The sequence below is a fragment of the Gadus macrocephalus genome, chromosome 18 (assembly GCF_031168955.1).
Source record: "Gadus macrocephalus chromosome 18, ASM3116895v1".
Taxonomy (NCBI): Eukaryota; Metazoa; Chordata; class Actinopteri; order Gadiformes; family Gadidae; genus Gadus; species Gadus macrocephalus.
Genome location: NC_082399.1, coordinates 20,994,399 through 21,009,824, shown reverse-complemented (window position 1 = coordinate 21,009,824; position 15,426 = coordinate 20,994,399). Strand labels below are relative to the sequence as shown.

Genomic DNA, 15,426 nt, shown 5'->3' with positions numbered 1-15,426 from the left:
TCATTCCAAAATTGTGCACATAAATGAATAGTAGGTTGTGATTTAACTTTTGCCACCTTTTCCACCCTCAATGAGCATTAGCCTACACTACTATCTGAAAACTTAATTCTAAAACATTATGCTGCAATAGCCCAAAAATCTAATGATTATTAATTAGAGACATTGATAACATAGTGTCCACAAGTGAGAAGTGGGTAATAATATGGGTCCAATAAGTGACACACAGAAGTGTGTAAAATGGGCGCAACAAGTGAGATTCAGAGAGTGTGATAATACGGGTCCAATAAGTGACACATAGAAGTGTGTAAAATGGGCGCAACAAGTGACAGATTTAGAGAGGTGTGTAACAATATGGGTCCAATAAGTGACACATAGAAGTGTGTAAAATGGGCGCAACAAGTGACAGATTTAGAGAGGTGTGTAACAATATGGGTCCAATAAGTGACACAGAGAAGTGTGTAAAATGGGCGCAACAAGTGACAGATTTAGAGAGGTGTGTAACAATATGGGTCCAATAAGTGACACATAGAAGTGTGTAAAATGGGCGCAACAAGTGACGGATTTAGAGAGGTGTGTAACAATATGGGTCCAATAAGTGACACATAGAAGTGTGTAAAATGGGCGCAACAAGTGACAGATTTAGAGAGGTGTGTGATAATATGGGTCCAATAAGTGACACAGAGAAGTGTGTAAAATGGGTGCAACAAGCAGTGCTTTAAGTGGGCCGGTACGCACCGGTACGCAGTACCCCTACTTCTAGATTTTACCCCATGGCATACCGGGACTTTTCTCGGACTTCTCACAAGCTCCCAGAACCCTTTCCTTTCCTCTCCAAAGCTGTCTCTCGGTGATTCATGGCAGCTAAACTACATTAGCCAGGGCGCACTACGTGACGCTTGCCTCTATGTTCTCGCCGGTAGGCTATTATGTGACGCCCACTAGTTTGTTGTCACGGAAGTGGAACGTCACATTTGCTCATGATCCACAGCAGTGTTGGATAAACAGGCATAAACAAAAGACACGATAGTAAAGTTGGCCTGGCTCCTAAAAGGCACAAAGAGAATGCGAACCGGAACGGAGTGGCATGATGACAGAACTCTCAGACAGTCAAATACTACTGAGCCAGAAAATGCAGGTCAGCAGCAACAAGCTAATGTTAGCACACAGCCTGTTGCTATAGCAACGCCTGTTGCTAATGCTGCGACGTTAGCAATAACCTCGTTCAAGATGAATGACCAGACTGTTGGTGAAAGGATCAAGTACGGTGTTTTTTAAAAACCTGACAGTTCTGTTGAAATCCACTGTTGCTCTTTCTACAAGTATATGGATATTCAGTGGTGGAAAAGTAACTAAGTAAATTTACTCTAGTAAGTACTGTACTTAAGTAAAATGTTGATGTATTTTACTTTTGTGAATTAATTTTATACTAGGCTATACTATTCAGAGGAAATATTGTACTTTTTACTCAACTACATTTATTCAGTAACTTTAGTTACCAGTTACTTTACAGATTCTGATTGTCAATACAAAATATTTCAATTATAATTTAAAAATAATATATCATGTATTGTTTTGGATTGAGCTACACAGAAGTATATAAAATAATTCAATTTTGCCCCACCTTTTATCAGCTGCAACTAGGGATGGGCATAATTAATCGATGCTCGATAATTGATCGTTAAGAAATGCGTCGATCAATTTATATTGTTATCGATCAAAAGGACGTTGTGTTGCATACTGTGAGTCTTGAAGCATTTAATTGAATATAACCCTGCCGACTGGTGGAAAGTGAATGGAAGAAGGTTCCACAGGCTGTCAAAGTTAGCGCGACAATACCTCTGCATCCCCGCAACTTCGGTCCCGTCAGAGCGGGTGTTTTCTGCTACTGACAGTTACAAGGCTGCGTTCGCGTCTGACCCCCGAGCATGTTAACATGCTTATATTCCTAAACAAAAATATGTAGGCTGGAGTTACTGTATGCTATGGACAGTAGGGACAGTCACCACCATATGTGAGTCGCTCTTTTTTTTTTCTTAATGTGTGTTGTCTCTCGCTCCGCTTTTCTTTCGGCTTGGTGCCTCTTGGAGTCGTTACATTTAGCCAAAACTGTGATATTTTAGCAACAAATTCCGCCTTATATATGTTCAATAAGGTATTGCTTTTAGATTGACTAGTTCATGCAATTGTTTGTAAATGGGTGGCTCATCTTTTTGTTGCGAACCTTTTCCGCGCACCGGCTGCAGCCTTTAGGCATTATATGTCGGCCTTTTCCCCCCCTTTTTTTCAAAACAGTTATACAGTTTAATGCCCACTTTTAGCCTACTGCCTTTGTTTGATTATTTTTGTCCGATAAGTTCGCTACTTATTGTAATTGGAATAGGGTACAGATTTAGTCTTGTTGAATCGTTTCCAAACCTTTAAGAGCGCGTGTAGGCGCATTGTTCGGACTTTACGAGCGCCGCATAGGCCTATAACCTATAATGCCTGTATTTATTATTTTAAAACTGTTAAACAGTTGTAGGTCTTCAAGTTAACTGTATTGTATTAATTTTGGCCCATACATTATTGTTGGAATAAAGATTTAATTGATAAAAACATTAGAAAAAAAACATAGAAAAAGTTAATGATTAATCGATAATTGATCGATAACTCTAGCGATGCTCGATCAAGAAAATTTCTTCAAATGCCCATCCCTAGCTGCAACGTGATAATTAATCTATCAATGACAATCTAATGATGTTTAGATTGTACTTTGTTGGGAAAAACGGTCTGTCTAGCTACTGGACCAGATAAAATGAGACGGAGAGGTAATAAAGTCTATCGGCACGAGGACCTTGGATTTATTAAGTAAAGTGGCAACGGTTATACAGAGTCATAAAGCGTGAGAAATCGAATATGTCTAAGTCCCTAATCAGCGCTGATGGTTCGTCTGGAGCTTCGCCTCCGTGGAAGGTCTGCTTCAGAAGAAGGTGAAGAGTCCCTGTGTGATACAGTCTTATGCTGTATCCTCCTCTCGATGAGGTGTGTGCGTTTGAGGTGTGTGCGGTTCGGTGTGTTTTGGCTCCCAGGCCCTGAGAGAGCTTCGTAACGGGGAGAGTTCCTCGTGTCTCTGGTGTGATAAATTAAAACGGGGGAGTGCCCCCCTGAAATGTCTTGTGTGTGATAATTTAATGTGGCTCTGAGGCCCTGGTATGGGCAGGTGTATCTCTTGGTTCCTCCTAACGGGGCAGAGCTCTCAAAATGTCTCCTGTGTGATAAATTAAATGTGGCTCTCAGGCCCCTAGTATCTGCATGTGTTCCTTCTAGTGAGGGAGAGCTTCGAGGTGTCTCCTGTGGGATAAATTAATGTGGCTCTCCCGTTCTGGAGATGATACTGGTGCATTGTCTGAGTGTCCACCATCTGCCTGCCTGGGAGATGGGGCCTTCAGCTCCGGCCTTGACCTGACTATATATTATCATGTTTGTGTTATGTGTTCGTTGGGTTTAGAGCAAGAGTCGACTATATTATAATGTGTCCATGTGATGTGCTCATCAGGCTAGGGTAGGAGTTAGCTATATTTATAATGTACATGTGATGTACTCAGCAGGTTATTTTTCCCAACAACTTTAAGTACATTTTGATGCTAATAGTTTTATACTTTTACTTAAGTTACATTTTGAATGCAGGACTTTTACTACAGTAGTGGGATTACTACTTTTACTGAAGTAAAAGCTCTGAGTACTTCTTCCACCACTGTGAATATTTGAAGAAATGAATGTTGTGAAAATCAGCATTATCTTTCAGTATCTTTTATTCACTGTAGAAATTCAGAATGTAATACTTAATGATTTGACAATATCGGCTGCCGAATACACATGCCAACAGGTGAAAAGGGGAGTACTGGCACTTATTTTTTTCCACTTAAAGCACTGGCAACAAGTGACAGATTTAGAGTGTAATAATATGGGTCCAATGAGTGACACAGAAGTGTGTCAAATGGGCGCAACAAGTGACAGATTTAGAGAGGTGTGTAACACAGGGGCTCAAAAGTGACGTTGTAAGAGAATTGTGTAATATGGGTCTAATAAGTGACAAAGCGTGAGAGTGGTCCCCAAAGGTGACCACCCTGACTCCTATGAAACTTCTTTTTGGAATTCTGCTTATTTAAACAGACTTTTGTAATATATGACTGTTGCTGATCATTGGTGATTTTTGTCAGAGCTGTACGAGCCCTGGAAAGGGTGGGCCCCGCAGATGACAGTCCTGACTAATGGTCTCTCAAGTTATGGCGCGGGAGTATGTGTGTGTGTGTGTGTGTGTGTGTGTGTGTGTGTGTGTGTGTGTGTGTGTGTGTGTGTGTGTGTGTGTGTGTGTGTGTGTATTTACGGGCGTGCAGTAAACCGCTGATGACAGAGCCCAGGGCCCCGGAGGAGCTCCTTTTTGTTTTCTACCACCGACACAGAGACGCTGACCCCCACCTCACCCAGAGCCCCGGGAGGAGGTCCTCCTGGGTGAAGGAGGACCAGAAGGTGTGGAGGTGTGTCAGTGTGTCTGAGGACCCTCCTCCACCTGGGGACACTCTGTAGAAGGACAGAGAGCCAGCAGGCCGGTCCAGATACACTCCTACTCTGGTGGAGCCAGCGGGGCGGAGAGGGAGGACTGTCTCTGTACCGTTGTACCGGGCAGAGTAACCACCATCAGAACAAACAAGAACCCAGGACTTGTTGTTCCCTCCAAGCTGGCTGTCATCACCCCATCCTCTCCTTGTGATTCCTCTGTATGTCACTCCTATCCTAACCCGTCCTCTCCACTCTACCTCCCAGTAACAGCGGCCAGTCAGAGCCTCTCTACCCAACACCTGGGACACGGAGTCAAATCTGTCTGGGTGATCCGGATACGACTGGTCCACTCCAACCCGCCACACCTTCCTGTTGTCCTCAGACAGAGAGAGTCGTCTGTGGGCCGTGTTGGGGTCCAGTGTGAGGTCACAGGCATCTGAGGGAGAACCAGACATGAGGAGCTGCTGAACCGCTCTTCATCCTCATCATCATCACTAGTACTGTTCTCCTGCGCTCTGTGTACATATACATAGATATGAACACATACATACATATACATATGTACACATTCATAGATACACGCACCTCAACAATGACGTTATGAACACATCAACAACAATATTATGAAAACATCAACAACAATGTTATGAAAACATCAACAACAGTGTTATGAATACACTCATTCATCACTAGTACTGTTCTCCTGAACATGACATGTGGGGGGGGGGGGGTCATGTGATGATAGTTACACTATTGCTACATCAACAACAAACATCTCTCCTTGGATCCAGGACTTACCAAAGACAAGCAGCTCAGCGCTGTGATTGGCCGTGCCAGCGCTGTTGCTCGCCATGCAGCAGACCGTGTTCACGCCGTACCTCCCACCTCTGACGAAGAGGAAGCCCCTCTCCACCCAGGCCTCTGATTGGTCGTCTGTGCCGTCCCTCTCCAGGGGCCTGCCGTTGTGGAGCCACTCTACTGTGGGCTCCGGCGTGCCGCCGGCGTGGCAGGTGTAGCGGGCCGTTTGGCCCACGGGCAACACGTGGGTAGAGGAGTGGAACTCTGTGATGCTGGGGGCCTCCTCCTCCTCCTCCGTGGGCATCACTGAACCTGAAGAAACCAGGAGGAGAGGAGTGAACGTCTACAACACGGATCTAGAGATGCAGCGTCAGACACTCCCTTCACTCTCTCCTGACACCTGTCCACTAGAGGGCGACCCAGGGGATTCACACCCAGTATTCTGGCCTGCCTTTTCATACATGATTGAGTATCACAGCAGTGTCTACAAAGATTACCCAGGGAGGGGAAGTCACTCCACGAAGAGATTAACGGGTCAGGTGAGGAGCTTGAAGAGAAGAACGCAAAACCGTTCAGCAGCTCCAATAGAAACTAGTGCAGGTGAACCCAGAAAGGGTTGAACCTTGTGATCTGACCTTAGGAGACCACAATAGAAACCTGACCTCAGTAGACCACAATAGAAACCTGACCTCGGTAGACCACAATAGAAACCTGACCTCAGTAGACCACAATAGAAACCTGACCTCGGTAGACCACAATAGAAACCAGACCTTGGTAGACCACAATATAAACCTGACCTCAGTAGACCACAATAGAAACCTGACCTCAGTAGACCACAATAGAAACCCAGACCTTAGTAGACCTAAACACATCCAACAACCTTTCAACTCTTAAAGAGTGTATTTACTGTATCTACAGCACAGAGAACAGAAAGGAGGAACCGTTCTCCACTCATGAACACAAACAAAGTCTACGGACCCTCTTTGTTCCGCTCAGCCTTCAGATGATCCAGGTCTAGGACCTTCTCACAGATCCAGTGGTGCAGTCTGTTACACGGTTCTTCAGACCAGCCGTCCTCCCCTGCTACGACGCAGTCTCTTGCTCCGCCGTCATCGCGTGGTTTAACGTGTCTCCAACTGAGAACCACGAGGAGGAGACAGTGGAGGTCAGTCTGTCACTCTCAGAGAAGAGATGCTGCTGAACAGAGTCTTCAGCCTTACCTTGAGGTCATGGGGGTACCATCCACCCACTTGTGGGTCCCCTCTTTCTCTCGATCACTCAGTCCAATCCAGGAAGAACCCACCAATCTGCTGACCAACCTGGAAACCTGGTTCTAATAGTAAAAGCAGCTGTTATCATGACCACAAAGTACACACACACACACACACACACACACACACACACACACACACACACACACACACACACACACACACACACACACCAGTTCTTCTCTGCTGTTGATGACCACCAGGTCTGCCTTTCTCTTCTGACAGTCTTCTCTACTGGCCCTCCAGCCCTTCTTAGTGGTAGAAACACGGTAGAGACTCTTGTCGTGAAGCATCCAGCCCTGAAGCATCAATTCATCTGTTGAATGTAAAAGAACATCCTGAACAAACAGAGAACTGCTAATCTTACGGTCTTCGTTACGTACACACAACCCTGAGACCTGACCTTAACAGACCACATAGAAGCATGACCTCAATAGACGACAATAGAAACCTGACCTTAGTAGACCACAATATGAATCACAGAAGCAGAGGGTGTTTTTGAAATTAATGTTAATGACGCGATTGATTTAATAACTTGGATAAAACCCTCACCGAGTTCATCCAGTAAGTGCTCTCTCCCCTCTATCCAGGGTGACGGTGAGTCTAGGACAGGACAGAGGAATACAGAAGATATGAGCTCTAAAACAGAACGACATCGTCTCTAAGCATCACAGGACCCACAGCCAACCAAACACAAAGTCCATAATATTAATACTAATTAAAATAGTAATAACTACAGTTATCAATATCATTATCGTTGCTATTGTTACAATTATTCATATTAGTAGGCCTAACACAAATTCTAACAAATACAATAACGATCATTATCATTGCTATTATTACAGGTTGAGCGCGCGCATTGCACGCTTAGCCTCGAGTTGTAATTAAACCCATAGCTATAATGTGGAAACCCCAGTCGATAATGTAACACATTTCTGAGCACATAATATAATAACACTTTGCCGATAATGTTACAACGTATAACATTTAGGTTCAGCTATAACGTAATGAAGCAAGCATAATCATTTCCTCTCTGCGTTATGAAGCAAGCATCTTTTGCCCGCCAACGGAGCTTCATGCCAATTCATTGTCAACCACGGCCGAGATAACCACCGTAGCATGTCTCTACCTGTTGTGGAAGAGGGAGGGACGGCGGAGAACCAGACGCAGTCGATTCATAATATCGTAATGACCACGGAAGAGGCAGTGAATGAAGTATTGATTAGACAGCGATTTATTAGATACCACCGCTAATAAACCGTTGGAACACACAGGACCGGTAACCCTAGCAACGCCGGTAAACAAACCCCTCGAAGCCCAATCCCGACGCGCTACGGCCGTCCGGAGGCTCACACAGCTTCTGGCCGTAATATTATATATTACATTTATATCATATTATATACTATTATAGATAGAGCTCCGGGAGTGCAAACGGCAACAATCCCTTCTCCTCCATGCTGCGGTTCACCGGACTGCACTGCAGGGAACGGTTGGCCGGTTGAAAGCTGATTGGCTGTTACGTTACGTCACTCAGTGGCCACGCTGTTGAACGCTGATTGGCTGTTACGTTACGTCCCTCAGTGGCCACGCTGTTGAAAGCTGATTGGCTGTTACGTTATGTCACGCAGTAGCCATTGAATGATGATTGGCTGTCATCACACGAATGTCGCGGTGAAGTTCAAATATTTCAATATCATCCCACTGCAGACACAAATGGGCGTTCTCGTGTGGTGGGGTTAGACTGGAACGCCCCTTCTTATTCTTCGTCGCCTTTCTCGCTGAACTGTATTAAAATGTCAAAGTGTACTACTCCGAAACCAGGTAAATAGTGTTGTAAATAAACTTCCAAAGTTTTTCAAATCTTATTTGGAAAATAACTTTTTTTTTATTCGTTACCAGCATTCGTAGTGTTGATCAGCAGTGAAATAGTCTGCCGCTGGGGTTGACAAGTTACCGGACTACTACCCATGCAAGTGAACGGAGCGTTCCACGGCATTGAGAAGACCCGTGTAATAAAGGCCTATAATATTTCTGTTTATGGCATAGATTTCTCCTCAGATTAGGCCAATAAAGCAATGAGACAAAAAGAACACAAACGCTCGATCAAAGGCCCGGCCTTTGATCGAGTCTCTTTTGAATTTCTCTTTTGAATTGAATTTTTTTCTCTTGAATTTGTATGGAGTCATGTCGCCCCTTCGCGTTTGGTGTGGACGCACCTTCACCTGTGCGACAGGCCTGCTATTCTATAGCAGTAAGATGTTTAAAAACATAACGTCTAACCTGGGCGAGTCGCGGTGTGTGCGTCTGTGTTCTTACCTGGGCGCGTGTGTCGATGACGGAGCCGTTATGTTTGAAAACATAACATGTTACCTGGGCGAGTGTCGCTGCGATGTGTGCGCGTGCTAGTGTGTTCTTACCTGCGCGTGTGTCGATGGCGGAGCCGTTACGGTTAAAACATAACCTCTTACCTGGGCGAGTGTGTCGCTGCCTTTGTATTGGCTAGTGGTGTGTGTGCGTGCGTGTGTGTGTGCTTCCGTGTATGTTTGTGCACAGCTGCGTATGTGTGTGGTGTGTTTGTTCGGTGTGTGTGGATGCGGTGTGTATGTGCGTGCTTGCGGTGTATGTATGCGTTTGCGTGTGCTGTGTGTGTGTGTGAGAGCTGCAGGCTGCTTGGCACGTGCACACTGACCAACTTGAGTAACTGGTGCGACAGGCCTGCTATTATATAGAAGTAAGACTAGAGTGTGTGCGTTGCCTGCGCTCAACCTCTAGTAGTTTTTAAACCCATAGCTATAATATGGAAACCCCGGTCGATATTGTATTTAATTTCTGAGCGCATAATGTAATATAATTAAATATAAAAAAAAAAATTGCCTATAATGTTACAACATATAATATATTGGTTCACCTATAACGTAACGAAGCAAGCATAATAATTTTCTCCTAACTTCATGAAGCAAGCATAATATTTTTAAGTTTGCCGTATTTGTATATCAGAAGATTCGACCCTGAGGGTTTTTCACACTTGATGCTTTAAATGCGGACATCGATGTCGTTCAGACATCAGCAGAATCAAGGGGGGTGGGCTTGCAAAGGGCGGGATTGGACGCATGGTCGAAGTTCGCAAGAGGCGGGATAAGTGCGGCCGCTGACACTGTAGTTTGTTTTGGTTTGACCGCAGACAGCACGGAGGCAGAACGGGCAGAACTCATCGCCATCATCTTAAATGTTACTGCAACGATGCATCATATATTCCGTTGCATTCACAACATCCGAAGAATCGATCAATGAAAGATTAGGGCATGAGTTAGAGACAAATTTAAGAAAAGACGAAGAAGAAGGGTGTCTCGAACGATACTGGAGAAGGAGAGTGTATTTTATTGCTTAAAGGTCCCATGGCATGAAAATCTCCCTTTATGAGGTTTTCTAACATTAAAATGAGTTCCCCTAGCATGCCTATCGTCTCCCAGTGGCTAAAACGTGCGTTCGGTGTAAAACGAGCACTAGGTATCCTGCTCGCCTATAAAAAAAATGGAAGCTAAGGGGCGCTGATTTGTAATGTGGCCCCATATGGGCGTCATAAGGGGCCAAGTTACCTCCCCTTTCTCTGACTGGCCCGCCCAGAAAATTCGGCCTGCCAATCAGACAATGAGCTACGACCATGCGAGCGCCACATGTGTGGTGCTTTGTAGTTTGGATAACCGTTCTGCTTTGATGCTATGGCGCATAAAACGTCGGTTCTTTGACGTCCCTAGTAATTCCACAACCAGACTGTAGTTGGGGTTATCTCCGCCATGGTTGAGAAGGAATTGGGGGAAAGGAACTTTGGCTTTGACTCCCTGAAGTACATGAACAATGACATTGAGGAGAAAGGGATTGATTGTTGTATACTTCGTCATTGTGAAACATCCACTGTAAGCAGAGCGCATGGTACCGTGGCCTCAAGCTGCTCAGGGCCACACCCCACCCTCCTTCTTGACCCGCCTCTCTCCTCCCCATTTGCATTAAAGCTACTGACACAGAAACGGCACATTTGGGGAAAGCTCAATGTGCGACTGGCTCGTAGTGGCTGTAATTCTGCACCACGGCTGAATTTCAGGAACATCTTCAAATACTGTGTTTGGGGCCCACTAATACCTATATTAAAGCATCCATGAGGTAGCATGCCATGGGACCTTTAATTTCCCATAGCACAAACACTGGGACAAATGCAGTTGATTTGTTGTTTAAACAGGGTGAGAAAACAGGGAGTGGAAGGATGCGACCATATAATGTTCAGCTAACTGTTGGGTTACAGGGGGATTTGTTTAATGGAAAGTGTAGTAGACTATGCATGCAAATCAATCATTCAATAGCTTTTACTGTTATTCAGGGCTCAAAGTGCATTGATACTAAAAAAAATGGATGGCAACTACTATTGGTTAGTTGGAAATAATAATAACAAACAGCTGAAAAATGTGTTCATGTTACAACAGCTAAGGCAGCAACCTACCTAACTATAGTGAACTAAAGCACGGGCTTGTGTGGGGGAGGGTGAGGGGGGGGGGGGGTTGTGAGGGCAAGATTACAGTACATTGGCTACCTGACGTGAGAGATGTTTTTTTTTTGTCAACGGAAGAATGCGTCATTGAGATTAAACATCTCTTCAAGTGATCTGGCCAAGACAAGCAGCAGTAGCCTACAGTCACACATAGCCTACACATAAAACATAAGAAAAATAAAACAACTAATACAGTCGGCAGGGGGGAGGGGGGATTTCAATAACCCAAGACATTTCTTGAGGCTCAAGGAGATGGAGAATGTTTAAAGAAAAATAAGGTTTTGCAAAAAAGGGTCTTTGATGGACATAAGGCTCAGGTGGGAGAGTGTGTCGACGGCGGAGCTGTTATCTCAATCTTGCCGTTGTCTTGAAACATCTGCATCCGCGTGTGTGCAGTGTGTGTATGCACGTGCATGTGTGTGCGTGTGTGTGTGCATGTGTGTGTGGTGTGTGTGTAGGCGGTGTCCTGCGCTGCCCTTGTCTTGAAACGCCTGCATCAGCACGCCCGTGTGTGCAGTGTGTGTGCATGTGCGTGTGTGTTCGTGCACGTGTGTGTGGATTGTTTGTGTGTGTGTATGCTGTGTTTATGGGTGTGCGTGCGGTGTATGTGTGCTAACCCTATTATTATCACTAAATCTAACAAAAACAATATTTAACATTATCATTGCTAATAATACAATCAATGATATGATTATACTGTATCGTAATTCTATTCAGGAGGATAGGATTTAGACTCACTGAAGCGCAGGGAGATGAGGAGAATACTCAGCAGTCCGATGCTCACAATGACAGTGATGTGAAACCATAGTGCTGTTCAGGAGTAGGACACACACACACACACACACACACACACACACACACACACACACACACACACACACACACACACACACACACACACACACACACACACACCCACACACACACACACACACACACACACACACGCACACACACACACACGGTCACTTTGGCTAAAAAACCCTTAAATGTATTTGGAGGAAATCATACTTTTTTGGATCATTGTTTTGGACTGGATTATTTATTTTAAATTCTCTATAAAGGGGCACCTACCAAATCTTCTCTTCCTGGTCTCCTCCCGGTCCAAAGACGTGTCCTCAGGTTCCTGAGAGAGTCCAGGGTCCGGTTCAGAGATGGTGACCATTGTTACTCTCTGACGGCTTCCACGGCGTCTGGACTTAGCCTCCTTCTTTGCTCTACCAGCTGGAAAAACAAGGTCACTTGTTTTCATTCTGACCAATTATCAGCTTGCACTCTGATACCATCAGTGTAAGGAAATGTTTTTCTTCTACTGCACACAGACTCACGAACGCACTCAAGCACACGCACACGGACACACAGAGTAATGTACACACAGATATATTCATACTGCGTGGCTGTCATTCACAGTCCAGACTCCCTACGGTCTGCAGAATCCCTCCCCGTCTTGAAGAAACACCTGAAGACCTCTACTGAGAACACCTCAGTAAGTGATGACTGGTACTGTGGCTCTCGTGTTTAGAACACACTTAAGCAGAGCAAGTACTGGTCTCTAGCATACATGTTATTATTCCCTCATTATTGACATATACGCACACATAGGTATACATTAATACACACAGAAATACATACGTACACACACAGTAATGGAGGGGGGACAACATGTGGCCTGAGTGTCACCAGGGTCTTTCACATCGGCCCACACAGAAAATATGACGACATGTTTTGTGGGATAATTTAAGATATGTTCATTCATATTAATGACAAACTTTATAGAATTATGTTACATTCATAAGTACACCTGATATCACTTCAGTTAAATGAGCAGCCATTATTAAAAGACAAAATTGTTGATAAATAAACCATAGTCACTCTAATGTCACGTTGCACTACCATTAATAATAAGTAATGAAAAAACTAAACTTGTGTTCTGCTCCCTAAAGTTACTCTGCACTCTGTTCCACGTATATAACGAACATATATCATGAAACACACAACTACTTGAGATGCCTATCAGTAGTCCGTAACTCATGGGCGCGTAATCACACGTATAGTAAGGTTAATGTGAGCTTTTTGTCTCGAACGCACACATGTCGTTAATTAGGATAATAAATCTGTCTGTAGGGTCGCTGGTTCATCACGTCGGTCCCTTTGGCTAAAAACGTTTTCTAAAAGTACATTTCAAATGTATGCAGATGAAAATACGTTTTTTTAATGGATTATCTATTTTAACTCCTCTCTAAAGGGCACCTACCAAATCTTCTCTTGCGCTCCCTCCGGTCCAAAGACGTGTCCTCAGGTTCCTCAGAGAGTCCAGGGTCCGGTTCAGAGATGGTAGCCATGGTTCCTCCCTGACAGCTTCAGATACGTCTGCTCTCAGGAGTCGGTTCTGCTATATCAGCTGGAAAAAAAAACGTCGCATGTTTTAATTCTGAGGAGTCGTCAGCCTGCAATCTGATATCATCAGTGTCAGGAAGTGACAGTGGTGACACTCTTATCAGAGTGAAGGCACTCCTCACACAGACTCATGCAAGCACAAACAGACACAAGATTATTTTTCATTGAATATAAATATACAACATACATAGGTATAATATAGCAGACAGCGTAGTGAACATGTCTAGGAGCCAACTACAGATTTGTATTCATATTTGAATACAACTTAAGTCACCACATTATGGGAACGGCAGAATTAGTTTGTTTTGTTGACGTTGTCTGTGTCTGTGTGTATGTTTGTGTGTGTGTGTGTGTGTGAGAGGAGGGTTATGGCTGTTTTAGTGATGTGGTTGACATGGTGTGAATTATTGCAACTGTTTGTTCGTCTGAATTCTGCATTCTCCGTTCGCAAACAACGTGAACAATTATTACTATTGTAAAATGACAATCGGAAAAGTGACTTTTGTGCCATGACAAGTGAAAGGTAAATGTACTTATCCCAGGAGCAAGGCCTCATAAACACACGCACACACACACACACACACACACACACACACACACACACACACACACACACACACACACACACACACACACACACACACACACACACACACACACACACACACACACACCTTTGCTGTTGTGCAAGCTGTGATGGACACTTGTAGACCAACACTATTCTCAATTCAGTCCATACTAATTTTATTTAAAGTAAAATATTTACAAGCCAGGGCAACATGTTAGTGTTCGGCTGTTGGGGGAAACTAGAATAGATCTCACTGAACCAGATAATCTTAACCAGATCTATTCAACAAGCTATTTTGTATTGCAAGAGAATATCATCAAACTATCATCATTATCCTTTATAACAAGGCTAATATAGTTATGGGAATGAAGGATAATAAAAAATCAAGCTGTTGAGAATTATTTTATTAAACCTTCATTATAAGGCTTACATACTAATAGCAATGAAGAAACTTATTTATCTTCATTTCCTCCTTTGCACCGCTGCATATCCAGATACGTAGAGCTATAGGACGCTACACCCTTGCCTAGTTATCTGTGGTCTGTGTGTGTGTGTGTGTGTGTGTGTGTGTGTGTGTGTGTGTGTGTGTGTGTGTGTGTGTGGGTGTGTGTGTGGTGTGTGGTGTGTGGTGTGTGGTGTGTGTGTGTATTTCACAATATATTCTCAGCCATGGCAACATGTCTGTATTTGGCGGGATGGCTCTGAGGGGGAAACTCCCCGGCCGTCCGAGCAGCCTTGAAACACCACATCCCCATCAGGTCAAACAGTTTAGAACGACCTGGACCAGAGATCTGAAGGGCTTCGCAGGCCGCTTCTTAAAGGACGCCCCCTGACCCTAGCCCCCCAAAGGGCAGGGAAACCCCCCCTAATGTCAGGGAACCTGGAGAAGGGACCCAGAAGAGGGGTCCCTCTCCAGGGATGGTAGGAGTGCAAAAGGAGACGTAATAATGTGCAGACGTAATGGTAGCATAACAAGTGCTATCTGAGAGATATCCTCTATCCATCGCTATGTCTTGTCTTTATAATACCACACTTAAAAGCCGTTGTTTTAGTTATTTCATGATTTTGTTTTATATGTACTAAGGATTTTTGCACTTTTGGTGTACATCTTCATCGTTGAAGGCTCTGATTGTAATTAGAATCAAAGCACTTATTGACCCACTTTACACGAGAGAGAGAGAGAGAGAGAGAGAGAGAGAGAGAGAGAGAGAGAGAGAGAGAGACAGAGAGAGAGAGAGAGAGAGAGAGAGGAAGGGTTCTCATTAGACTTGAAAACCAACCTGGGGCTGGGGGAGGCTGCACACCTGTTGCTC

At 44.3% G+C, this 15,426-nt stretch overlaps 1 protein-coding gene and 1 long non-coding RNA gene across 5 annotated transcripts in view; one reads left to right on the top strand and one right to left on the bottom strand.

Annotated features, from left to right (window-relative positions):
- LOC132446491 (uncharacterized) overlaps positions 1–13,549 on the bottom strand; it is a 79,784-nt gene extending 66,235 nt beyond the window's left edge. For 2 of the 4 annotated variants that reach the window (XM_060036812.1, XM_060036813.1), the window contains exons 1-4: positions 13,403–13,549; positions 12,223–12,372; positions 11,887–11,958; positions 7,161–7,211 (exon numbers count right to left, since the gene is read on the bottom strand). In XM_060036812.1, coding sequence (XP_059892795.1) covers positions 7,161–7,211; positions 11,887–11,958; positions 12,223–12,372; positions 13,403–13,490 — 361 coding nt within the window. In that variant the 5' untranslated portion in view covers positions 13,491–13,549. Of the gene's footprint in view, positions 1–4,412; positions 4,976–5,337; positions 5,650–6,315; positions 6,474–6,557; positions 6,671–6,781; positions 6,925–7,160; positions 7,212–11,886; positions 11,959–12,222; positions 12,373–13,402 lie in introns of those variants that run through there. The other 2 variants (XM_060036811.1, XM_060036810.1) reach the window with 2 other exon arrangements.
- Positions 13,550–13,659: 110 nt separating this feature from the next.
- LOC132446520 (uncharacterized) overlaps positions 13,660–15,426 on the top strand; it is a 2,179-nt gene continuing 412 nt past the window's right edge. Inside the window, exon 1 of the long non-coding RNA XR_009522894.1 lies at positions 13,660–15,426. This exon is cut by the window's right edge and continues 152 nt beyond it. This is a non-coding gene — a long non-coding RNA (uncharacterized LOC132446520).